The 27131-nt window shown below is 42.2% G+C and overlaps 1 protein-coding gene across 1 annotated transcript in view; it reads right to left on the reverse strand.

The window, feature by feature from the left end:
- Positions 1-27131, reverse strand: part of DGKB (diacylglycerol kinase beta) — a 320729-nt gene that overhangs the window by 242324 nt on the left and 51274 nt on the right. Inside the window, exons 3-8 of the mRNA XM_075271811.1 lie at positions 19981-20057; positions 13804-13824; positions 9873-10026; positions 6116-6259; positions 3316-3365; positions 5-79 (exon numbers count right to left, since the gene is read on the reverse strand). Coding sequence (XP_075127912.1) covers positions 5-79; positions 3316-3365; positions 6116-6259; positions 9873-10026; positions 13804-13824; positions 19981-20057 — 521 coding nt within the window. The remainder of the gene's footprint in view (positions 1-4; positions 80-3315; positions 3366-6115; positions 6260-9872; positions 10027-13803; positions 13825-19980; positions 20058-27131) is intronic.

The raw sequence follows: 27131 nt of genomic DNA on the forward strand, positions 1-27131 counted from the left end.
TTACAGGACTGAGCTCGGTGACGTCCCATTCCAGATATTCAGCAACATGCATCATCTGTGTGATTATACTCTCCAGCTCCTGAGAACAGAGGAAAACAGCGGCCATAATAGTCAGAGGAGCAAAGAGAGATCTCAGAAATGTGACCCACACATACAGTCATCTTCACATTATCTTACAGCTGTATTCAGTCTGGACAATGCTCTGTGAGCTCTGGACTCCAAACTGATACATTGTAGCAAACTATCCACGCAATAGAAGATCTGTACAGTGTATATGTATATACCCCTATATCACTGGATGCAAATGTATCAAACCCTCAGCTGTAAGACAGTCAGAATAACAATTAGAGGGGAGTCTAATGTGAGGAATGTGTGTAGGGGTCTGGTCTGGGGTCTGTATTAGTTTAGGGGTCTGGTCTGGGGTCTGTATTAGTTTAGGGGTCTGGTCAGGGGTCTGTATTAGTTTAAGGGTCTGGTCAGGGGTCTGTATTAGTTTAGGGGTCTGGTCTGGGGTCTGTATTTGCTTAGGGGTCTGGTCTGGGGTCTGTATTTGCTTAGGGGTCTGGTCTGGGCTCAGTATTAGTTTAGGGGTCTGGTCTGGGGTCTGTATTAGTTTAGGGGTCTGGTCTGGGGTCTGTATTAGTTTAGAGGTCTGGTCTGGGGTCTGTATTAGTTTAGGGGTCTGGTCTGGGGTCTGTATTAGTTTAGGGGTCTGGTCTGGGGTCTATATTAGTTTAGGGGTCTGGTCTGGGGTCTGTATTAGTTTAGGGGTCTGGTTTGGGGTCTGTATTAGTTTAGGGGTCTGGTCTGGGGTCTGTATTAGTTTAGGGGTCTGGTCTGGGGTCTGTATTAGTTTAGAGGTCTGGGGTCTGTATTAGTTTAGGGGTCTGGTCTGGGGTCTATATTAGTTTAGGGGTCTGGTCTGGGGTCTGTATTAGTTTAGGGGTCTGGTCTGGGGTCTGTATTAGTTTAGGGGTCTGGTCTGGGGTCTGTATTAGTTTAGAGGTCTGGTCTGGGGTCTGTATTAGTTTAGAGGTCTGGGGTCTGTATTAGTTTAGGGGTCTGGTCTGGGGTCTGTATTAGTTTAGGGGTCTGGTCTGGGGTCTGTATTAGTTTAGGGGTCTGGTCTGGGGTCTGTATTAGTTTAGGGGTCTGGTCTGGGGTCTGTATTAGTTTAGGGGTCTGGTCTGGGGTCTGTATTAGTTTAGGGGTCTGGTCTGGGGTCTGTATTAGTTTAGGGGTCTGGTCTGGGGTCTGTATTAGTTTAGGGGTCTGGTCTGGGGTCTGTATTAGTTTAGGGGTCTGGTCTGGGGTCTGTATTAGTTTAGAGGTCTGGTCTGGGATCTGTATTAGTTTAGAGGTCTGGTCTGGGGTCTGTATTAGTTTAGAGGTCTGGTCTGGGGTCTGTATTAGTTTAGAGGTCTGGTCTGGGGTCTGTATTAGTTTAGGGGTCTGGTCTGGGATCTGTATTAGTTTAGGGGTCTGGTCTGGGGTCTGTATTAGTTTAGGGGTCTGGTCTGGGGTCTGTATTAGTTTAGAGGTCTGGTCTGGGATCTGTATTAGTTTAGGGCTCTGGTCTGGGGTCTGTATTAGTTTAGGGGTCTGGTCTGGGGTCTGTATTAGTTTAGGGGTCTGGTCTGGGGTCTGTATTAGTTTAGGGCTCTGGTCTGGGGTCTGTATTAGTTTAGGGGTCTGGTCTGGGGTCTGTATTAGTTTAGGGGTCTGGTCTGGGGTCTGTATTAGTTTAGGGGTCTGGTCTGGGATCTGTATTAGTTTAGGGGTCTGGTCTGGGGTCTGTATTAGTTTAGAGGTCTGGTCTGGGGTCTGTATTAGTTTAGGGGTCTGGTCTGGGGTCTGTATTAGTTTAGGGGTCTGGTCTGGGGTCTGTATTAGTTTAGGGGTCTGGTCAGGGGTCTGTATTAGTTTAGAGGCTGGTCTGGGGTCTGTATTAGTTTAGAGGTCTGGTCAGGGGTCTGTATTAGTTTAGGGGTCTGGTCTGGGGTCTGTATTAGTTTAGGGGTCTGGTCTGGGGTCTGTATTAGTTTAGGGGTCTGGTCTGGGGTCTGTATTAGTTTAGGGGTCTGGTCTGGGGTCTGTATTAGTTTAGGGGTCTGGTCTGGGGTCTGTATTAGTTTAGGGGTCTGGTCTGGGGTCTGTATTAGTTTAGGGGTCTGGTCTGGGGTCTGTATTAGTTTAGGGGTCTGGTCTGGGGTCTGTATTAGTTTAGGGGTCTGCTCTGGGATCTGTATTAGTTTAGAGGTCTGCTCTGGGATCTGTATTAGTTTAGAGGTCTGATATGGGGTCTGTATTAGTTTAGGGGTCTGGTCTGGGGTCTGTATTAGTTTAGGGGTCTGGTCTGGGGTCTGTATTAGTTTAGGGGTCTGGTCTGGGGTCTGTATTAGTTTAGGGGTCTGGGGTCTGTATTAGTTTAGGGGTCTGGTCTGGGGTCTGTATTAGTTTAGGGGTCTGGTCTGGGGTCTGTATTAGTTTAGGGGTCTGGTCTGGGGTCTGTATTAGTTTAGGGGTCTGGTCTGGGGTCTGTATTAGTTCAGTGGTCTGGAGTCTATAGATTAGTGTCTGGTGGGCTGCACTCCTGAGGGATTCTGACTTCTGGCAGGGTCACTGTTGTCATGGATAGCGCCACACTTGTCCACAGCTTGTAGCTGGTATTGCAGTTCAGTCCCATTCACTCCAGTGGAGCGGGGGAGAAGTACAAGACACAAGAGGGGGCTCCATTATGGGAATAAAGATATCACATTTGTCTTACACTTGTCAACCCTTTTAACTTTTTATTTGCTCAAAGCCAAAAATTTTAATATTAACAACCAGTGATGGTGACATTAACCCCTTATCTGCCCTAGCCCACCAACGATCCTAATAATACCCTTAATAGCCTAGATCACTAGATATTCTTGTATAAGCCCTGTATCTGCCCTAGAGCACCACTGACGCTGACATTACGTGTTATCCGCCACAGACCACCAGGGGTGCGAATATTATTGACTTCATTATCCTAGAACTTGTATTAAAGGGTTTATATCGATGACTTGTCCATAGGATTGGCCATCAGTATCTGATCTACCCGGATACTTCACCTATCAGCTGTTTCAGCTTCTTCGGGCCCCGGACCCTTCTATCGTGACTCAAGTACAAGGTCAGAGACAGATCGGCTCCTATTCATATAATAGACATCGAGCTGCAGCACCTAGAGCCACCACTAGACGGGGCTATCGCTCTGCGGCTATACTTCAGTAATATTGGGTAACTCTTTATATACAGTACAGTCCACACATGTATATAAGTCCTGACACTCACCGCGCTGTCCAGGTAGCCGTTCCCATCCGTGTCATACAGCCGGAACATGACTGAAATATTAAGAAACGGAGAAATAACAACAATTAGATCATTTAGGTCAGATATAGTCATGTGATTTATATATATATATATATATATATATATATATATATATATATATATATATATATATATATATATATATATATTCAGGAGCGCTAGAACCTCAGAGGAGATGAGGAATAAGTGTCCATTCACATCAGGACAGGACGGGTCCTCCAAGTCAGAGACTCTCTACAACCCCCCTCCACCCTGATATAAGGATCCTCAAGACCCCCCTTATACACTCAGAATTCATGATCAGGGTACGTGGACCTTAGTGGTGGCTGCAGAAATGTCTATTCTTAGATAGAAACCTCCCTGATGTAGGAGGTAGAGCAGATAATCTTACCATGGCTGTGTATGGGAGTTATGTGCTCCCTTCTGGGCCCCGGCTGAGTCATGTGACCGGCAATAAGACACACATGGGGGAATAAATGATGGATATGACCATGAATGCAGGAACTTTCTATATTCAGGAGCCAGCCATGATGTTACTGTGGACAGTTTATCGGGGCACTGCATGTACGGCAGACATGTCGACTCATTCAAAATTCCCAGGAGTCCCGGTTTTCAGGTCTCCTCACCCACTCACCTGATAAATAGACCAAGTTCTTTTGCAGACTATTCCAAAGATTCACAGTCCTTACAGTATAGAACCAGATACTAAGTAGGCTATTCTACAGATTCACAGTCTTTACAGTATAGTACCAGCTCCTGGGTAGGCTATTCTACAGATTCACAGTCCTTACAGTATAGTACCAGCTCCTGGGTAGGCTATTCTACAGATTCACATTCTTTACCGTATAGTACCAGCTCCTTGGTAGACTATTCTACAGATTCACAGTCCTTACAGTATAGTACCAGCTCCTGGGTAGGCTATTCTACAGATTCACATTCTTTACCGTATAGTACCAGCTCCTTGGTAGACTATTCTACAGATTCACAGTCCTTACAGTATAGTACCAGCTCCTGGGTAGGCTATTCTACAGATTCACAGTCCTTACAGTATAGTACCAGCTCCTGGGTAGGCTATTCTACAGATTCACAGTCTTTATAGTATAGAACAAGCTCCTGGGTAGGCATATATATTTGTTTGGGCGCCATAAAATCTACAAAATCAGAGAAAAGATTCAGAAAAATTCTTCAGTCTCAATTTGTATTCCTGACCTGCCCACAAAGTCAGGAAGCCGAGGCTCATAGTTTTCTGGAGGGGGGGGGGGGCACATTGGTTCTGCAACTTCGGAAACTACCTCAGCAATAGTTCTGGGGGCTGGTGGAGGAGAGTGGAGGGCCGGCAGAGGAGAGTGAGGGCTGGTAGAGGAGGTTGGAGGGTGGCATAATATGGAGGAGACACAGAAGAGGATGGGGCCTGGCAGAGGAGGGTAGAGAGTGGGGGGCCGGCAGAGGAGAGAGGAGGGTGGCAAAATACGGAGGAGGTGGCAGAAGAGCGTGGGACCTGGCAGAGGACAGTGTTAGAAGAGGATGAAGGGTTGGCTGAGGCTGAAGAACAGTGGAGGAGATACAGATCATGACCACAGGAAATCGCAGCGGTAATCCTAGCACACAGGACGGTGCGGTGACCGCTCTGCTCACAATTCCCAGCTGGACTGCCATGACCAGAGCTGTGACTGTTATATTACACTGTCCTATACACCTGCAATTGGTCGGTCCGGAGACTTGTAGGAATACACGGAGAAAGTGACTTGCTGTCCCTGCAGGAGTCTTATGGCCGGTCACATGACACGGCGGAGGACCAGAAGGGAGCACATAACTCACACACACGGACATGGGTAAGAAGATGAGCTGCTCTGCCATTGACCTCCTGTATCATTAGATATAAAACTATAATAAATGTCAATAATAACGTTTTCGGTCGCCATTACTTTAGTGTTTCCTCTTTTCTTTCGCACATCAGCTCAGGAAAAAAAAAACTGAAAAAATGTTCAATAGAAAAATAATATCAAGTGAGGTAAAACAATCCCCCTAATGTGCTGACATGTCCCATCATTTCCCCGCTGCCGCCGCTATGACGCATTGGTTTTACCCGCATTGATTTTGTGAACTACGCGGATGGAGAAGTGACTCACTGCATTATAGTCTACAGAATGTCAGGGAAGTGGCGGGAGCCATTTGTAATAAGTTGTTGTGCACAGAATACGGATGACGGCAACGCGGGCAAGAATCGGAGATCGAGGGATGTCATACCTGAATGTGGACAGCAGAGGGCGCTGCTTACCTGAGAATGCGCAAAGGCAGGAAATATCAAGGTCTATGGGCGGTATATATATATATGGAGAGTATATACAATATTTGGATACTATGTAGCATATACTATATATTACTATGAAATGAAAGAAATTTTCTGAGAGAAGTCCTCAGTAGTTGATACCTTTTTTAATGGCTAACAAAAAGTTTTTTGATGACATATTGAGCTTTCGGGACTATAGAGGTCCCTTCATCAGGATGTTATACCATCCTGATGAAGGGACCTCTATAGTCCCGAAAGCTCGATGTGTCATCAAAAAACTTTTTGTTAGCCATTAAAAAAGGTATCAACTACTGAGGACTTCTCTCAGAAAATTTCTTTCATTTCATATCCACTGGCTAACACGGTACAAGGATATATATTTTTTTCTTTTATATATTACTATGTAACAGTATACGTTCTGGCATTATACAATGTACACAACATTCTCCTATCCTCTAGGGGTATACGCACACTCCAGCTTGTCCTCGGGTCTTCCTCTTTCCAGCAGTGACAGATAACAAACAATATCTTTCAGCTGGATGACGTCGGGAGGTCGCAGGGACACCGGGGATGAGGATCGCGACGAACTGTTACTCCTATAATTCATGCGGAGACCTTTGGGGTAAAGAAGAAGAAGACAATCAATCTATATACATGAAGAATAAGAGGCTTTGAGCACAGAACAGATGTCGATTCTTCTGGACCTGGCATCTGGTTTTCACAAACATGGACCCAGATAAAGGTAACCCCTCACAGCTACTTTTGGTTAAGGGGTCACATGGACCCACGTTACAAGGTAACATATAAGACATCTACTGAGATTCCAGAAATTCTTACTGGTGATACGATTGTGTCCAATTGGGAGTAACCGCACTGTATCATCATAACCTGTCACACTCCAAAATGGAACGTTTCTTGAAGGTTCGCCTCCATCCATTGTCTGATATACCATTGGCATTGGTTCAGGGACCATGCGCCTGCACTACTGATCACCAGAATGACACGCTATCTAGGGGTCTCTCCAGCGCCAGGTCCCAGGAGATCCAGTGATTCTCCAGGCAAATGGGCCATGGCTGTATAGAAAGGACTACAGGTCAAAGGCACCATCTTGATGGCATGGTAAGAGATCTGTACATTGAAACATGAGAACATATCCTTGGTGGGGTAAATGAGCCGGGACCCAAGATGTCTGGCATGAAGAGGACATTGTACAGTATGTGGAGCACTTCTAGTCTTCACATTACAGAGCAATTAGTCCATATGCCAAAGATGCTGAAACAAAGTTATTTAAAAAAAAAGTTCCAGGTCTTGGACCCCACCAATAACATCAAGGTCATATCTGTCACAAATGTACCATTCCAAACTCTACCGCCACCTCTCCTCCCTCCTAACCATGACTTCAGTAAGTATAAGGGAAGGTAAGGATGCTACATGGCATCCATCCATCTGATCAAAGGAATAGTCATCCTACTAATACTCGCAGCATCATGAACCCCATGCTCGTTTTCCAGTAGGTGGCGTCAGTAAGCTAAAGACTTGCCTGTAGGTGTAATTACCAGTAGGTGGCACTAGTAAGCTATAGACCTATGTGTATGTGTAGTTACCAGTAGGTGGCACTAGTAAGCTATAGACTTGCCTGTATTTGTAGTTACCAGTAGGTGGCAAACCTATGGCACGGGTGGCACTCAGAGCCCTCTCTGTGGGCACCCATCTGTAGAACAGATTATACTGTGTGGGGGACACTGTGAAGCAGATTGTACTGTGTGGTGACCACTGTGGAGCAAAGTGTACTGGTGTTACGGTTCTGTGTATATATATATATATATATATATATATATATATATATATATATATATATTTTTTTTTTTTGAAACTACAGAACCTCTAGTCTATAGAACACTACAGCAAGGTGCACAGGACCAATGGTGGGCGGCTGTATGTCTGAACTCAGTGTGAACTACTGCAAAGACACTGCAGCGCGGTACTTAATGTGAACCGTGGGTAATGTGCGACACTCCATGTGAACAAGGTGCAACTAAAATCCTGCCAGTTTAGCTCACCAGCCAAGTGCACCAGTACAAGTGAAACACACATGGCTGCCAAGGGTTAACACTCACCCCGGGCCAGCAAACACACACACACTTACCCCTGCAACAGCTAGGGGCCACCATGGAAATTCAGAACATTCTCCTGCACACAGCTTGGAGTCCCCAGGGGGGTTTGCATGGTCCTGCACACAGGAGCCATACATGAAGTCAGACAGTACACATAGTGACCATACCTGCTGCAGATCTACAAGCTGGAACGGCGTCTACCGCTCCTAGCCCTGGTGTAGCTCTAACAGGGTTTACAGGTCCTACCTAACAACACCCAGGAGAAGCAGAGGAACCCCACACAGAGGCCTAGTCTGAAACCTGCCTGAGTAGTACTAGAGCCTATCCCTGACTACTGTCATTCACTCCGTGGAGTTAGAGGAAATTTTAGTCAAAGTGTGAGCACCCGGCAGGCGTCGGCTCACACTATTTAAAGGGAAGTCCCCGCCCAATAGGGGAGGTGGCCATGACCTCACCGCTCATGCTCAGTATGGGAGAAATGGCACTTAGCTTGTGAGCAGCTCCAATACATCTGAGCATGCTCAGTACGGTGAAGGCTAGATGGTTAGACTGACCCGCAGGTGGCGCTGTGCGCTATGATAGCAACCTGCGGGACCCAATCCTAACAACTGGTAAGGTTAAATTGTCGCGTTGGCACGTTCTGATAAATTAGTGGGTTTTGGGTTGCAGTTTGGGCACTTGGTCTCTAAAATGTTCGCCATCACTGCTATAGACTTACCTGTAGGTGTAGATACCAGTAGGTGGCACTAGTAAGCTATAGACTTACCTGTAGGTGTAATTATCAGTAGGTGGCACTAGTAAGCTATAGACTTACCTGTGGGTGTAGTTACCAGTAGGTGGCACTAGTAAGCTATAGACTTACCTGTGGGGGGAATAACCAGTAGGTGGCACTAGTAAGCCATAGACTTATCTGTGGGTGTAGTTACCAGTAGGTGGCACTAGTAAGCCATAGACTTGCCTGTGGGTGTAGTTACCAGTAGGTGGCACTAGTAAGCCATAGACTTACCTGTGGGTGTAATAACCAATAGGTGGCGCTAGTAAGGCAGTATTTGCCCTTTGCTAATTTGCATAATTTCCCACTTAGCATTCTATCAGATTCTCTGCACCAGCCGCAGCTCCCCAAGGAGACTAGTTGGGTCTGTATAGGCCAGATCTCCATTATGACTCTACCATAGGTGCTCCAGGGCTCTAGCAGGTCCCCCGCCCTGATATTTCCCTCCTAGCTCTGTTAATATGGCTTCCATCTAAGGCACCGGGGCTGTAACGTACATACTATCATTATATAGAAGTACTATTATTATGTAATAAAGTACAGGGTGATGTATAAGACGACATTGATGCGGCCATTATAGAGATCACGTATAATATTTATGTTAAACCAACAAGCCCCAGAAGAATAATGATAGAATTATCATGGTGCCAGTCATATTCCCATCTAGGATCCCCTCCTTGTAGAACGCGGCGGCGCTGTGATATGGTATGACAAGCCATAGACAGTGAATTATCTCATTGTATGGCGGCTGACAGTGTTAAGCGGTCTATTGTCTCCTGCTTCAGGATTCACTAACACGGATGAGTAATTACACCGTTACACCACGCACACGGAGACAACCTGTCTATCAGGGAGAGTCATAACTATGGGGACATCATTCACACAATGGGATAATTACCGCGGGGAATAAAAACGTGACATCGCCGAGTCTTATCTTTGGCTGCGAGTTTAACAAAACAAATATGGAGTCTAATCATGCCCTCCCTTCCCCATACAGGACAAGGTTACATAGTCTGCCCAAAATATCCGACAACTTATTGATTTCCTGACAGTATTAGTGCCGTTAAAAATTTTGTAATTTACTTTACCTGCAATACCACTCCTAACCACATGGAGTGCTGTGAAAGTTTTCATGAGTTATACCTATACGTCAATAATAATCTGTAGGTTTATACTGTTATTAGGACTGTACGGTTTTGTGTAGCTAATTTAAGAGAAAGTTAATATCTATAATGGAAAAAAAATACCTGTAAGCAATCCAGATCACATAATAATCTTAGGCATCACCAAGTGACAAAAATATTTGTATTCTGTGATATTCCGGATCACATTCACGACTTACCACCGGAGAGGAGAGCGGATTTACTCTGCATGGAAGGACTGGGGTTGTGGAACCTGTTGCTAAATGACATGAACAGATGTTTGCAGAATTCGTCAGGCAGGTCAACCTCCAGAAATGTCTTCATAAAGAGCTGGAAACCTTCAAAGTCAATTGCCTGGAGGCAGAAAAATGTAGACTGGGCATAAAAAGTCACCGCAATAGTCACATAGTACCGACAAGTGACATTAGGGGCAGGACAGGGTCATTTTACTCTTGACTTTGGATGACATTTTTATTCTGTTCCTTGTCACCCTTACCGAATAATCCACCTTATATAAAATGTCAGGAGGAGAGGAGACGGGAAATGACAATGGCCTGGAGGAAATCTCTAGGAAAAATATTTGTCAGTTTTAGGACTGTTTAGCCACTAGCATTACTGAAATACTATAATCTAAAAACACCATAAGGATATAACTACTATAATAACTACTGCTCCTATGTACAAGAATATAACTACTATAATACTACTCCTATATACAAGAATATAACTACTATAATACTACTCCTATGTACAAGAATATAATTACTATAATACTGCTCCTATGTACAAGAATATAACTACTATAATACTACTCCTATATACAAGAATATAACTACTATAATACTACTCCTATATACAAGAATATAACTACTATAATACTACTCCTATGTACAAGAATATAACTACTATAATACTACTCCTATGTACAAGAATATAACTACTATAATACTGCTCCTATGTACAAGAATATAACTACTATAATACTACTCCTATGTACAAGAATATAACTACTATAATACTACTCCTATGTACAAGAATATATCTACTATAATACTGCTCCTATGTACAAGAATATAACTACTATAATACTACTCCTATGTACAAGAATATAACTACTATAATACTGCTCCTATGTACAAGAATATAACTACTATAATACTACTCCTATATACAAGAATATAACTACTATAATACTACTCCTATGTACAAGAATATAACTACGATAATACTACTCCTATGTACAAGAATATATCTACTATAATACTGCTCCTATGTACAAGAATATAACTACTATAATACTGCTCCTATGTACAAGAATATAACTACTATAATACTGCTCCTATGTACAAGAATATAACTACTATAATACTACTCCTATGTACAAGAATATAACTACTATAATACTACTCCTATGTACAAGAATATAACTACTATAATACTACCTCCTATGTACAAGAATATAACTACTATAATACTACCTCCTATGTACAAGAATATAACTACTATTATACTACTCCTATGTACAAGAATATAACTACTATAATACTACCTCCTATGTACAAGAATATAACTACTATAATACTACTCCTATGTACAAGAATATAACTACTATAATACTACCTCCTATGTACAAGAATATATCTACTATAATACTACTCCTATGTACAAGAATATAACTACTATAATACTACCTCCTATGTACAAGAATATAACTACTATAATACTGCTCCTATGTACAAGAATATAACTACTATAATACTACTCCTATATACAAGAATATAACTACTATAATACTACCTCCTATGTACAAGAATATAACTACTATAATACTACTCCTATGTACAAGAATATAACTACTATAATACTACCTCCTATGTACAAGAATATAACTACTATAATACTACCTCCTATGTACAAGAATATACTACTATAATACTGCTCCTATGTACAAGAATATAACTACTATAATACTACCTCCTATGTACAAGAATATAACTACTATAATACTACCTCCTATGTACAAGAATATACTACTATAATACTACCTCCTATGTACAAGAATATAACTACTATAATACTACTCCCTATGTACAAGAATATAACTACTATAATACTACTCCTATGTACAAGAATATAACTACTATAATACTACTCCTATGTACAAGAATATAACTACTATAATACTACTACTATGTACAAGAATATAACTACTATAATACTGCTCCTATGTACAAGAATATAACTACTATAATACTGCTCCTATGTATAAGAATATAACTACTATAATACTGCTCCTATGTACAAGAATATAACTACTATAATACTACTCCTATGTACAAGAATATAACTACTATAATACTACTCCTATGTACAAGAATGTAACTACTATAATACTACCCCCTATGTACAAGAATATAACTACTATTATACTACCTCCTATGTACAAGAATATAACTACTATAATACTGCTCCCATGTACAAGAATATAACTACTATAATACTACTCCTATGTACAAGAATATAACTACTATAATACTGCTCCTATGTACAAGAGTATAACTACTATAATACTGCTGCTATGTACAAGAATATAACTACTATAATACTGCTCCTATGTACAAGAATATAACTACTATAATACTGCTGCTATGTACAAGAATATAACTACTATAATACTGCTGCTATGTACAAGAATATAACTACTATAATACTGCTGCTATGTACAAGAATATAACTACTATAATACTACCTCCTATGTACAAGAATATAACTACTATAATACTACCTCCTATGTACAAGAATATAACTACTATAATACTACTCCTATGTACAAGAATATAACTACTATAATACTACCTCCTATGTACAAGAATATAACTACTATAATACTACCTCCTATGTACAAGAATATAACTACTATAATACTGCTCCTATGTACAAGAATATAACTACTATAATACTGCCCACTAGGTATAAGAATATAACTACTATAATACTGCTCCTATGTACAAGAATATAACTACTATAATACTGCTGCTATGTACAAGAATATAACTACTATAATACTGCTGCTATGTACAAGAATATAACTACTATAATACTACCTCCTATGTACAAGAATATACCTACTATAATACTACCTCCTATGTACAAGAATATAACTACTATAATACTGCTGCTATGTACAAGAATATAACTACTATAATACTACCTCCTATGTACAAGAATATACCTACTATAATACTACTCCTATGTACAAGAATATAACTACTATAATACTACCTCCTATGTACAAGAATATAACTACTATAATACTACCTCCTATGTACAAGAATATAACTACTATAATACTGCTCCTATGTACAAGAATATAACTACTATAATACTGCCCACTAGGTACAAGAATATAACTACTATAATACTGCTCCTATGTACAAGAATATAACTACTATAATACTACTCCTATGTATAAGAATATAACTACTATAATACTACTCCTATGTATAAGAATATAACTACTATAATACTGCTCCTATGTACAGGAATATAACTACTATAATACTGCTCCTATGTACAAGAATATAACTACTATAATACTACCTCCTATGTACAAGAATATAACTACTATAATACTGCCCACTAGGTACAAGAATATAACTACTATAATACTACTCCTATGTACAAGAATATAACTACTATAATACTGCTCCTATGTACAAGAATATAACTACTATAATACTGCTCCTATGTACAAGAGTATAACTACTATAATACTGCTCCTATGTACAAGAGTATAACTACTATAATACTGCTCCTATGTACAAGAGTATAACTACTATAATACTACCTCCTATGTACAAGAATATAACTACTATAATACTACTCCATGTACAAGAATATAACTACTATAATACTACCTCCTATGTACAAGAATATAACTACTATAATACTGCTCCTATGTACAAGAGTATAACTACTATAATACTGCTCCTATGTACAAGAGTATAACTACTATAATACTACCTCCTATGTACAAGAATATAACTACTATAATACTGCACCTATGTACAAGAATATAATGTCTATGTTGTGCATAAAATTATTACAAAATGTAGTATTTCAAAAATTTACCTGATTGAGAATATCCTGTTTCTGGGAGACATGTAAAGAAACAAGAAAGCCATATTATCATTCGGAGTAGGTGCAGTATTTTGTACATATTGTATACATTACATACAGAGCGTAATGTGACTTCCTATCAGTTATTAATATATATACAACACATGCAATAACTTAAATTCAAAAACATAAAAATAGAAATAAAAAGGAAAAACAAAACTTATGAAGCGATCAAAATAATTTCACAATCTCTATTCTGCAAAAGTTATAAAAACCATCAATAAAAATAAATAAAAGTAACAAAGTAAAATTGTAATAACCATAAAACATAAATGCTAAATATAATGTAATACGATGGATTTTATTGCAGATTATAAAAATTAAAAAAAAAAAAAGACTAAAAATTGAAATAATTGCCAAAACAAGTAAAAGTGACTTATAAAGCGCTGTCATTGCTCTTCTCCGTCTCCCATTACACTCCAGCCCTTGTCATTCTCTGCTATGAGCTGCTAATATTAGTATTATACCGTACACCAGGGATATAATACTCTCCTTTGTAGATCTGGGAACATTTCTTCGAGTGTCTAATGAGATTTCTTCCGTCACATTGTACAAGTCGCTCCTCGAGTTCACTCTTATTATGTCAACGGTTCAAATAGCCAAAGGACGACTCAATCCAGAGAATACGCTGAAAAAGACTATGTGGCAGTGTGTGACCTGGAGTTATATGGCGGTATTATGTATGGGTTACATTGTATAGAAGGAGGGGCAGGGGGCACATACTTACTGGGTCATAGGTGCTGATTGTATGACTTGAATACATTGTAACACTTTCTATTAACTTGGCTCCCAAGTAGGGTTGAGCGATCGGGATCGGAAAAGATCGGATCCCGATCGACGATTGAGCAAATTTCATGATCAGGATGGGCTAGAAAATTATCGAAAATTGGATTTTGAAATCTCAAGTTTGGCTCAACCCTACTGTACATATAATATACAATTAGGGTTGAGCGATCAGGATCGGGAAAGATCGGATCCCGATCGGCGATCGAGTAAATTTGACAATCGCGATCAGCTGGAAAATGATCAGATTTTAAAATCGATCCTGAAATCTTAAGATTGGCTCAACCCTACTCCCAAGTCCATGGCGTGGGTTAAAGGGGTTTCCATGGACTTTAAATGGATTTACCTGACCCGGGCAATTGTTGCCGCTGGACTTGGGAGTTCTGAGCTGATTCTGACCCCGAACCCTGTGATCAGAACCAGGTACAAGGGACATCAGAACCCCCAAGAGGAAAGAGGCAGAGCGACCCGGAGGTACAAGGTCCCCTTTAAGATGACACTCTGTTCCTTGCTAGTGATGGCAATGAGACAAGTTTGTGATGCCCCAGGTAGGCACGTGGGATAAGACAAGACATTAAATCTGTCACCCCGGCCCTCCGAGTCTGCAGATGGAGTATTTTTAGTGTCCGATCAGATGTGTCATTTGTATCGTGGAGATAACATGGCTTCGTCCCATCATCTATTTCCAGGGAGCTCGCCGGGGTGCCAGGATTCCTTCCTGGAAATGATTTTCTCTGCGATGTTCTTGCTTTTCTCAGTACTGACAAGTCGTCCAAAAGATTCTTCTCAGATATCATTAAGTAAGAGCGGTGTAATAAATCATAACCAGTGGAGAGATTCCGTGCTGAGAAAGTTGTAGGCAGGTGGGGCAAATACTGTACGGTGAGAAGATCAGAAATAGAAGGGTTAAGAGTTGGTTCAGTTACCAGAATGAAGAAAATAGAAAAATATTTGGTGTGACCTTTGTCCTTTGGAGGAAGAGTCCTGAAAGTGGTGATATAGCCCAGTCTGTCTGGGATGACATGAAGAGACAGACAGATTGGAGCAAGCAACATCCACAGAAGAATAGGGCTAAGTTCTCCAAGATGGCGGCGGGAACAACCACCCTACCCAGTTCTACCAAAAACTGTCTGCAAGTACCGAGAGGAACTGATGGAAGGCCAGGTTGAGGTATGGACTCCCAAGTCGAACTATTGGCTCACTCATTCATGTAATCGGGGATCAGAGCAGCTCCATACAGTAGGTCTTGTGCGGTGTTCATGGTTTGTAGTGGTTAGGAAGGAAAACCACCAACCAGTCATAGCGCCCATTCTGACCCCTGTCCACCACCAAAATCACCTACAATGGACGTGAGCATCAGAACTGGACGATGACTCAATGGAAGAAGGTGCCTGGTCTGATGGATCACGTGTTACATCATCTACGTGCCCGAATACATGGGTTGGAGATGACACCAGTTGGAAAGAAGGACCTGGGGAGTCAATGTGATGGTTTGTGCAACGTTCTGCTGGAAACCTTGGCTCTTGGCACCATGTGGATGTGACACATACTCCACCTACCCAAACATTGTACAGACCAAGAACCTTCTTTGATGGCAGAGATGGTCAGATCTCAATCTGATTGATCATCTGTGGGATGATAGATGAAGGCCGCCCCAAGCATCTTCTAGGATGGACAAGATGTGCTGCTAACTTCTTGTTCCCGACACCAGGGGTCTTGTGGAATCCTCTACATCATATGCATGTTACTGTACTATAAGTACTTGATCACCAGAGGACACTATATGACCGTATTATTTAGTGCTCCCACACATATCCTAACCAGGACACTCCGCAGACCTTGACACCGCCCCGGTATTTTGGTATGACATGATAGGCTTACATCCTCCAGCTCGGGCTCAGCATCCCTGGAAATTCATTAGAATGGAGATTTCTTTATACTACATTACAACGTTACATTAAGATGATAGATTTGCCCGGGCCCTCGCTCGAGCTCCCAGTGGTCTTCTCTCTTTGCAGGCAAATCCCAGTGTCCCAGACATTAGATTAGAAAATGTACAGCAATGCAAAGGGGAGCGGGAAGTTAGTGAATAATGGCAGCACTCAGGATTAGTACAGTCATGAAGCCTCTCTGTAATCGGAGTCCCCGCAGTCCTGCTCCGGCACCCGGGAGACTTGTCTCATTCCCAGCTATCCTGGATTTGCAGATTTCTTGTCATGGCTGACGTAAAAATGTTAATTGCAAAAATTATCAATGAATGCCAAGCCTTGGAGGCTGCCGGTGTCAGTACAAGGCTGGAGCGCCCTCTAGTACACTCTGGTCAAAGAGCGAGTCCAGATTCAGGACAAGGAAATTATTATTATTATTATTGTTTAATTATTATTATTATTATTATTATCATTATTATTATTTATTTATATTTATTTATTATTTATACTCGAGTATAAGCCGACCCGAATATAAGCCGAGGCTCCTAATTTTACCACAAAATACTGGGAAAACTTATTGACTCGATTATAAGCTGAGGTGGTGCGGGGAATGCAGCAGCTACTGGATTTCAAAAATTAAAATGGTTGGAGTTTTTGGGTGCAGTAGTTGCTGGGTGCTAGGAAAGGGGAGGGGGTGTTTTGGTTGTCTGTCTGCCCCTTCCCTGAGCTTGAGGACGGGCAATATCTGCCCCCTTGCCCTGTAATATCCAGCACCTTGCCCTGCAATATCCAGCCCCTCGCTCTGTAATAATTAGGCCCTCGCCCTGTAATAACTAGGCCCTCGCCCTGTAATATCCAGCCCCTCGCCCTACAATATCCAGCCCTTCGCCCTACAATATCCAGCCCTTCGCCCTGTAATAGCCAGATCCTCACCCTGTAATATCCAGCCCCTCGCCCTATAATATCCAGCCCCTTGCCCTGTAATATCCAGCACCTCGCCCTGTAATATCTAGCACCTCGCCCTGTAATATCCAGCCCCTCGCCCTGTAATAACTAGGCCTTCGCCCTGTAATATCCAGCCCCTCGCCCTACAATATCCAGCCCTTTGCCCTGTAATATCAGACCCTGACCCTGTAATATCCAGCCCTCGCCCTATAATATCCAGCCCCTTGCCCTATAATATCCAGCCCCTCACTCTACAATAACCAGCCCCTCGCCCTGTAATATTCAGCCCCTCGCTCTACAATATCCAGCCCTTTGCCCTGTAATATCCAGCCCCTCGCCCTGTAATATTCAGCCCCTCGCCCTACAATATCCAGCCCTTTGCCCTGTAATATCCAGACCCTCACCCTGTAATATCCAGCCCCTCGCCTTATAATATCCAGCCCCTCGCCTTATAATATCCAGCCCCTTGCCATGTAATATTCAGCCCCTCGCCCTATAATATCCAGCCCCTTGCCATGTAATATTCAGCCCCTCACCCTGTAATATCCAGCCCCTCGCCCTGTAATATCCAGCCCCTCGCCCTGTAATATCCAGCCCTTCGCCCTACAATATCCAGCCCCTCACTCTGTAATATCCAGCCCCTCACCCTGTAATATCCAGCCCCTCGCCCTGTAATATCCAGCCCCTCGCCCTATAATATCCAGTCCCTCGCCCTGTAATATCCAGCCCCTCGCCCTGTAATATCCAGCCCCTCGCCCTACAATATCCAGCCCCTCACTCTGTAATATCCAGCCCTTCACCCTACAATATCCAGCCCCTCACTCTGTAATATCCAGCCCCTCACCCTGTAATATCCAGCCCCTCGCCCTGTAATATCCAGCCCCTCGCCCTGTAATATCCAGCCCCTCACTCTGTAATATCCAGCCCCTCGCCCTACAATATCCAGCCCCTCACTCTGTAATATCCAGCCCCTCACCCTGTAATATCCAGCCCCTCGCCCTGTAATATCCAGCCCCTCGCCCTGTAATATCCAGCCCCTCGCCCTATAATATCCAGTCCTGTATCACCTTAATTAGTGTCAAAATGGCCAGAAATTTGGAGCTCCGTGACACCCAGCATGGTACTATAAGTGTCACACGGAGAGGTGTAAAGCACAATGCCACCATTGGTAGAGGAGGCGGTAAAACTATGAGGTTAGTTTTCAGGGGTCTGCCTTGGTCCTTTAGTTCCGGTAGACCAGGATATTTTGGACAATTGTCACTTCAATCTTTGAGGGAACAGTTTGGGGAAGACGTATATTCTGTTTGAGCTAGACTATGCCCCATTGCACAAACCAAGTTCCAATAAGGCATGGTTTGGCAGTTTGGTTTGGCCTTGACCTCAACCCCATCCAACATTTTTGGGTGTGGACTTTACCAGTTGAATACCCAAGTTGTAGTCCCCAGGATCTGGTCAAGACACATTGAAGTAAACAACCAGTTGTAGGATTTTTGGTTATGGTTAACCCTGGATGGTTTGCTAAACTGAGCCAGCCCGTTCCATAGACATACCGGGATCTCCTCCTATAATTTAATTACAACATTCATTCCATCTATTAGGGCAGAGAATCAAAAATAACACAACATCTCTATCCAAACAACTGCAAGCGAGACCGTGGCATAAATCAAAGACGAGCACCAAGTCCAGCTCCTCTATTCTGGAGTATGAATGAGTGGACTTTGTACTCTATGGTGCTCCTAGACATATTGTTGTTTTAACAGCGCACCGTGTGGTCAGGCGCAGTATTGCAACTAAATCTAATCAATGGCTTTCCTCCAAGACTCCATCACTACTCGCAGAGTTATCCCGAGGCATGACACAGTGATAGAATGTCTGATGTTACTGTATCTGTGTCTCGGTTGGCAGAACGCTGCACATTTGTTGCCAGATAACATTGTACATCTGTTCACCACAATATCAAACTTCAGGCAGAATTTTTCTTTGTTAGGATTCTGCTATGATACTAACATGGAAGGCTGCAGAGCACAATGATGTGGGGGGTGCTGTGTGTTGGGTAATGGGGCGAGGTAGCCCCACTGCTATTGTAGCCCTCCGAATACACAAACAGAGAAGGAAAATTAGGGGTCAGACCAAAATCCTATTAACTCACTCTTGTATTTGGTTTGGCCCAAATATTTTTTTTCCCGGGTCCTCAAACCGGTTCACTCATCTCTATCCAGAAACCCAATTTGCACAAAAAATGCAACTTGTATCCTGGAGACTACTGTACGGGGCAGGAGATATCCCCCCATAATCTACATTAGGATAGGATCTGATCACATCCCAGCATCATACATACTGTATATACCCGATGGCTGCCATTACTGTTATACTGAGGTCAATTAAGGGGAATATACTATAACAATACACTAGGTGTGAACACAGTCTTATAAAGTAATAGGACAATCACACGCCATAAAAATAGATGTATTACCGCTTCTGGGTTATATTTGGACAGGACTCCATTACCATGAAACTCCTCCAAGACATCCTTAAGTTTCTTGGTTGAATCTTAAAAAAAAGGAGAAAAGATGAATATACTATAGCAAATATCGCACGACCTTACAGCACTACAACTTCACAGTACACACCGAAACACATCACATAGCAGAATAGTGAGTGCAGCTCTGGAGTATAATACAGGATAAGTAATGTAATGTATGTATACAGTGACTGCACCAGCAGAATAGTGAGTGCAGCTCTGGAGTATAATACAGGATAAGTAATGTAATGTATGTACACAGTGACTGTACCAGCAGAATAGTGAGCGCAGCTCTGGAGTATAATACAGGATAAGTAATGTAATGTATGTACACAGTGACTGTACCAGCAGAATAGTGAGTGCAGCTCTGGGGTATAATACAGGATAAGTAATGTAATGTATGTACACAGTGACTGCACCAGCAGAATAGTGAGTGCAGCTCTGGAGTATAATACAGGATAAGTAATGTAATGTATGTACACAGTGACTGTACCAGCAGAATAGTGAGCGCAGCTCTGGAGTATAATACAGGATAAGTAATGTAATGTATGTACACAGTGACTGCACCAGCAGAATAGTGAGCGCAGCTCTGGAGTATAGTACAGGATAAGTAATGTAATGTATGTACACAGTGACTGTACCAGCAGAATAGTGAGCGCAGCTCTGGAGTATAATACAGGATAAGTAATGTAATGTATGTACAGAGTGACTGCACCAGCAGAATAGTGAGTGCAGCTCTGGAGTATAATACAGGATAAGTAATGTAATGTATGTACAGAGTGACTGCACCAGCAGAATAGTGAGCGCAGCTCTGGAGTATAGTACAGGATAAGTAATGTAATGTATGTACACAGTGACTGTACCAGCAGAATAGTGAGCGCAGCTCTGGAGTATAATACAGGATAAGTAATGTAATGTATGTACACAGTGACTGTACCAGCAGAATAGTGAGCGCAGCTCTGGAGTATAATACAGGATAAGTAATGTAATGTATGTACACAGTGACTGTACCAGCAGAATAGTGAGCACAGCTCTGGAGTATAATACAGGATAAGTAATGTAATGTATGTACACAGTGGCTGTACCAGCAGAATAGTGAGCGCAGCTCTGGAATATAATACAGGATAAGTAATATAATGTATGTACACAGTGACTGTACCAGCAGAATAGTGAGTGCAGCTCTGGAGTATAATACAGGATAAGTAATGTAATGTATGTACAGAGTGACTGCACCAGCAGAATAGTGAGCGCAGCTCTGGAGTATAATACAGGATAAGTAATGTAATGTATGTACAGAGTGACTGCACCAGCAGAATAGTGAGCGCAGCTCTGGAGTATAATACAGGATAAGTAATGTAATGTATATACACAGTGACTGTACCAGCAGAATAGTGAGCGCAGCTCTGGAGTATAATACAGGATAAGTAATGTAATGTATGTACACAGTGACTGTACCAGCAGAATAGTGAGTGCAGCTCTGGAGAATAATACAGGATAAGTAATATAATGCTTGTACACATTAGCTACTATTTATGCAGATTGTATCCACATAATGCTTTGTTTTCTACTATATCTCTGTACTGTGGCATGTAATCTTATGGTGACGACTTTCTTCTTGAAATAGTGACATTTTGCCAGTGGGCTGTGTCTGATATTGCAGTTCTGCCACATTTGCTTCAATGGAACATAGCTGCAATACCAGATACACCCATAGACAGGAGTGGCGCTGTTTCTAGTCTCACATCCTTAAACATTTCTATTACAATGATACAATATGCCATCACTTAGTTCCCAGCAGTGTAAATGCCAATAGGACAGGACTCCTCCCTTAAACGCTCAGTAAATGGCGCCACATTCTGTGAACGGTTATTTTGCAGCATGAAATGACCTTCAGTAATCTTCTTCTTCTTCACTTCTGCTGCAAATACCAAGAAAAACACAGATCAAATATTTATAATGTGTCTAAAGCCCTGACAATACTGCAATGAGGAGCGAGCGGGGTGGACGGATAATATCGCTGATAAATATTCATCGTTACAGACAGTGAATATTTACTACACTCTCTGCTGCAATACTCAATGACCAAGTCACTGTATAATGTGTCTCTGCCGCTCGGGGTCCGGGTACTTTGCTTTGATTGAGCAGAACAAGCGGCTCATGATGGGGTATAAGGAAGTTTTTTTTTTTGCTAATAAGATTAATTTAATTAAAATGAGAAAAAAATGTGTATGGAGAGGAATTGCTATAGAATCCCATGGAACGCTGCCTCTAGTGGCCAGCACTGGCAATGTAACCTCAAACATGTAGAAGAGTCATTTAAAGGGATGGTTCCTATTTATGTATGTTACTGACATGGAGGAACATATCACTGATGGGAGATCTGTGCAGCGCCAATGTAGTCATGAAGGAGCAATGTGACCCTTTAAAAAGTGGGGGCCACAGTGCGCACCCCAATAGCAAGAACACCATAGAGGAATATGCAGCAAGTTATTGGATCTGATATTAATGACAGTAATATCACCCTGAGCACATCAGGGCACCCAGTGGAGTGGGGAGCAGGAGGACAGGACTCGGGATATAGACAAGCCCTGGAGAAAACAGCAACACATTCCTAAAATATTCATAACCGTGTTACAGCTGCAGCATGTGAAGACTGTATTCTAGAGCAGCATAAACTTTGCGGCATAATATCTCCAGTATGTACTCGCTATTACCCGATCCCAGTTGCTATGACAATTTATATACTGCAATGCTAAATGCAAATGGTAATCTTTTTATGAGTTGTGTCATACAGAAGAACGACCATGGATACAATACGGACGTGGGTGGCTATTCACAAACAGCGCGGAACGCTTGATAATGCTAATAACAAATAATCCAATCTATAAAAACATTTCAAGGTCTAGAAGTCAGAATAAAGATCCTGCAGCACGAACACCGCAACGCACCGTATCCATGATACTTCATTTACTACTAACTGAGTCTCCACATCACTAAATGTGAACCAAACACAAGTCATTGCAAGGGTAAAACCAACAGCCTGAAGGAAAGTGGGAACTGTATTCTGTAATGTCCTGTGCTGTTATATTACTGCTCCTATGTACAAGAATATAACTACTATAATACTACTCCTATGTACAAGAATATAACTACTATAATACTGCCCCCTATGTACAAGAATATAACTACTATAATACTGCTCCTATGTACAAGAATATAACTACTATAATACTACTCCTATGTACAAGAATATAACTACTATAATACTGCCCCCTATGTACAAGAATATAACTACTATAATACTGCTCCTATGTACAAGAATATAACTACTATAATACTACTCCTATGTACAAGAATATAACTACTATAATACTGCTCCTATGTACAAGAATATAACTACTATAATACTGCCCCCTATGTACAAGAATATAACTACTATAATACTACCTCCTATGTACAAGAATATAACTACTATAATACTGCTTCTATGTACAAGAATATAACTACTATAATACTGCCCCCTATGTACAAGAATATAACTACTATAATACTACTCCTATGTACAAGAATATAACTACTATAATACTACTCCTATGTACAAGAATATAACTACTATAATACTGCTCCTATGTACAAGAATATAACTACTATAATACTGCCCCCTATGTACAAGAATATAACTACTATAATACTACCTCCTATGTACAAGAATATAACTACTATAATACTGCTTCTATGTACAAGAATATAACTACTATAATACTACTCCTATGTACAAGAATATAACTACTATAATACTACTCCTATGTACAAGAATATAACTACTATAATACTACTCCTATGTACAAGAATATAACTACTATAATACTGCTCCTATGTACAAGAATATAACTACTATAATACTGCTCCAATGTACAAGAATATAACTACTATAATACTACTCCTATGTACAAGAATATAACTACTATAATACTACTCCTATGTACAAAAATATAACTACTATAATACTGCTCCTATGTACAAGAATATAACTACTATAATACTACCTCCTATATACAAGAATATAACTACTATAATACTGCTCCTATGTACAAGAATATAACTACTATAATACTACTCCTATGTACAAGAATATAACTACTATAATACTGCCCCTATGTACAAGAATATAACTACTATAATACTACTCCTATGTACAAGAATATAACTACTATAATACTACTCCTATGTACAAGAATATAACTACTATAATACTGCTCCTATGTACAAGAATATAACTACTATAATACTACTCCTATGTACAAGAATATAACTACTATAATACTACTCCTATGTACAAGAATATAACTACTATAATACTACTCCTATGTACAAAAATATAACTACTATAGTACTGCTCCTATGTACAAGAATATAACTACTATAATACTACCTCCTATGTACAAGAATATAACTACTATAATACTACTCCTATGTACAAGAATATAACTACTATAATACTGCTCCTATGTACAAGAATATAACTACTATAATACTGCTCCTATGTACAAGAATATAACTACTATAATACTACCTCCTAGCTGTGAGGACGTGTTTTTGTAGCTCTCCTGAGGCTCCTGATGTCTGGAGATAGCCCAGGGCGGGGCCACCCTGGGTGGGGAAGTTCCCCTGCCAAGGCCCAGGCTCCAAGGCCTTCTCTGGGAAGCAATTCCCAGACAACTAAAAAAATGGATGGAAATCCTAAAGTCCCCAGTAATGGGAATCGTGTCCAGTGTGTCAGCAGTCCTAGTGCAGCAAGCCAAGATGGGAAGAAAGTTGTAAAGGAAGAAGTAACGGAAGCAAGCAGTAGTACGGTGCAACAACCAAGCAAAATGGTTGAATGTAAGGAGCAAACTTTGCAGCCTGTGCAGACTCCATTGCAGGTTGCAGGTGTCCAGTCCACCCCACCCTCCTGCAGACAGAGGAGAACATCCCTGGAGAAGCAGACCATGCAGGAGAACATGCAGCAGTCTGTATTGGTACGGTCTGAGCGGACAAGATCTGGAAGCGGTAACTACAAAAATGTAGTGAAGGCAGTGGAGGAGATCAAAGGGAGACCAGCGGGGAAGCTTCAAGGTACCAGCAGTACAGTCACTGGAAATAAACTGGGACATAGTCCCCAGTCTGGACATTGTGGGCCCATGGCAGTGACAACAGCCGTAGCATGTCAGAAATCACAGGCTACACCAACCAGAAGCCATACTGGGGGTAACCAACCTGCAAAGCTCTCCAACAATGCACAGACTGTCACAGCTACTGAGCGAGCACCAGAACTGCGCCTGGCAGATGAGATACCAGCACTGGTCAAGCGACTGGAGACATTGAAGGCCAGTAAAATATATCTGCAGAGACAGATTGAATGTGCGTATAATCTAAAAAAGTCTGCATGCCCTGAGAAACTGGTGTTACTGGACAGGAAGCTGAGCGCACTGGCGAAAGAGCTCGCCGAGAACGTACGGGAGACCGAGACTGTACTGGAGCAAATGGGACCGGTGGGAGAATCGTACAGAAACCAGCAGCGGTTCCAGGAATACCAGAAGTCACCATCACCTTGTGCCAAAGCTGGGTCTGAACCCTCTCAAGGTGGCAGCCAGCAGTCCCATGTAAAACCAGTTCTGCAGCCAGCAAGTTTCCCTTTTAAGGAAGGGAATTTGTACGGGAAAGCGACCAGTGTTCAGCAACAGCAAAAACCTGCAGCAGTTCTCAGCAAGGCACCACAAGTCCCAGCAACCAGCACTTTGCAACCAGGTCATGGACCCCTGCCTAATGGTAATGAAGTAGCAGCTGTGCAGACACCACAAGTCCCAGGAGACAAGTCATTGCAGCAGGACTATGGACTCTTACCTGAAGGTACTGGGGGAGTAACATATTTGGGGTTACAGGTTGTGGACTCTGTTGTGCAGGACTCTGCTGCCGCTGACTGTAGTGGTAATATGGACTCTGCTATGCAGGACTCTGCTGCCGCTGACTATAATACTAATATGGACTCTGCTGTGCAGGACTCTGCTGTCGCTGATTGTCTGACTAATGTGCCTGATATTATGGATATTCCTGTATGTGATAACGGCCCAGCAGGGGAAGGTGTTTCTGGGGGGGATCCTTCACGATCTATGGCGTCAGACCCCTCTGCAGTCCAGTCTCTGGAGTCTGGTGATATTGCAGACATAGAGGTTGATGGTGGGGCGGACACAGGACAGTCCAGTGTGCAGGACTTTCCCCCTCTAGATACTCGCGCAGTAGCAGAACCACATGGTACAGGTGCTCAGCAGCCCACACAGCGCCCACAAACATGCCAAGATGGCGGATCTGGCCGTACCTCCTCAGGGAATGCCTGGAGCCGCGGTGCTCCATCTTTTGCATCAAACTCCAATTATACAGGCCAGGCTTTCAGGAGGAGGAATGTAGTCAGGTTTAGGCACGGAGGTGCCAAGGAGGATCTGCCGGATAGGAGGTTTGTGGTCCGAGAGCTCCTATGTACCCAGATGGGCTTTGTGCCGACTGATATCCTGGCCGTCATAAACCTTCCTGACCGCCAGGGGTATGATGTTAGTTTTAAGCTGATGTCTGATCTGGACCGGTTCTGGGCCAATCTCACCAGGTTGAGAGATACGGAAGGTTGGGATAAGTTCAGTTTCATCCCCATCTCTAGGCCAGATACAGCCTCTGTCACAATTGTATTTTGGAATGAAGCCGTTCCCCCTCAGGATATTGTCATCTGGCTCAGGAGGCATTGTGACCTCATGTCCGATCTTAGTAAGAACAGGGATGAAGACGGGGTCTGGACCGGTGGGTGGAGGGTCCTGGTGAAGTTGCGTCAGCAGAACAACATAACCCAACATCTGCCCAATTCGTTCTTTATAGGCCGAGAAAAAGGGATCTGCTTCTATGCGGGTCAGCCTCGCCGGTGCTTCAAGTGTGGGAAGGCCGGCCATGTGGCCAGTGTATGCTCCATGGTAAAGTGTAGCCTATGTAATGAAATGGGCCACGTGAGTGCCACATGCCAAAGCATTAGGTGTAACCTGTGCGGTCGGATCGGTCACCCCCACAGAGATTGTCCTGATGCC

This window comes from Leptodactylus fuscus, chromosome 4 (assembly GCF_031893055.1).
Source record: "Leptodactylus fuscus isolate aLepFus1 chromosome 4, aLepFus1.hap2, whole genome shotgun sequence".
NCBI lineage: Eukaryota > Metazoa > Chordata > Amphibia > Anura > Leptodactylidae > Leptodactylus > Leptodactylus fuscus.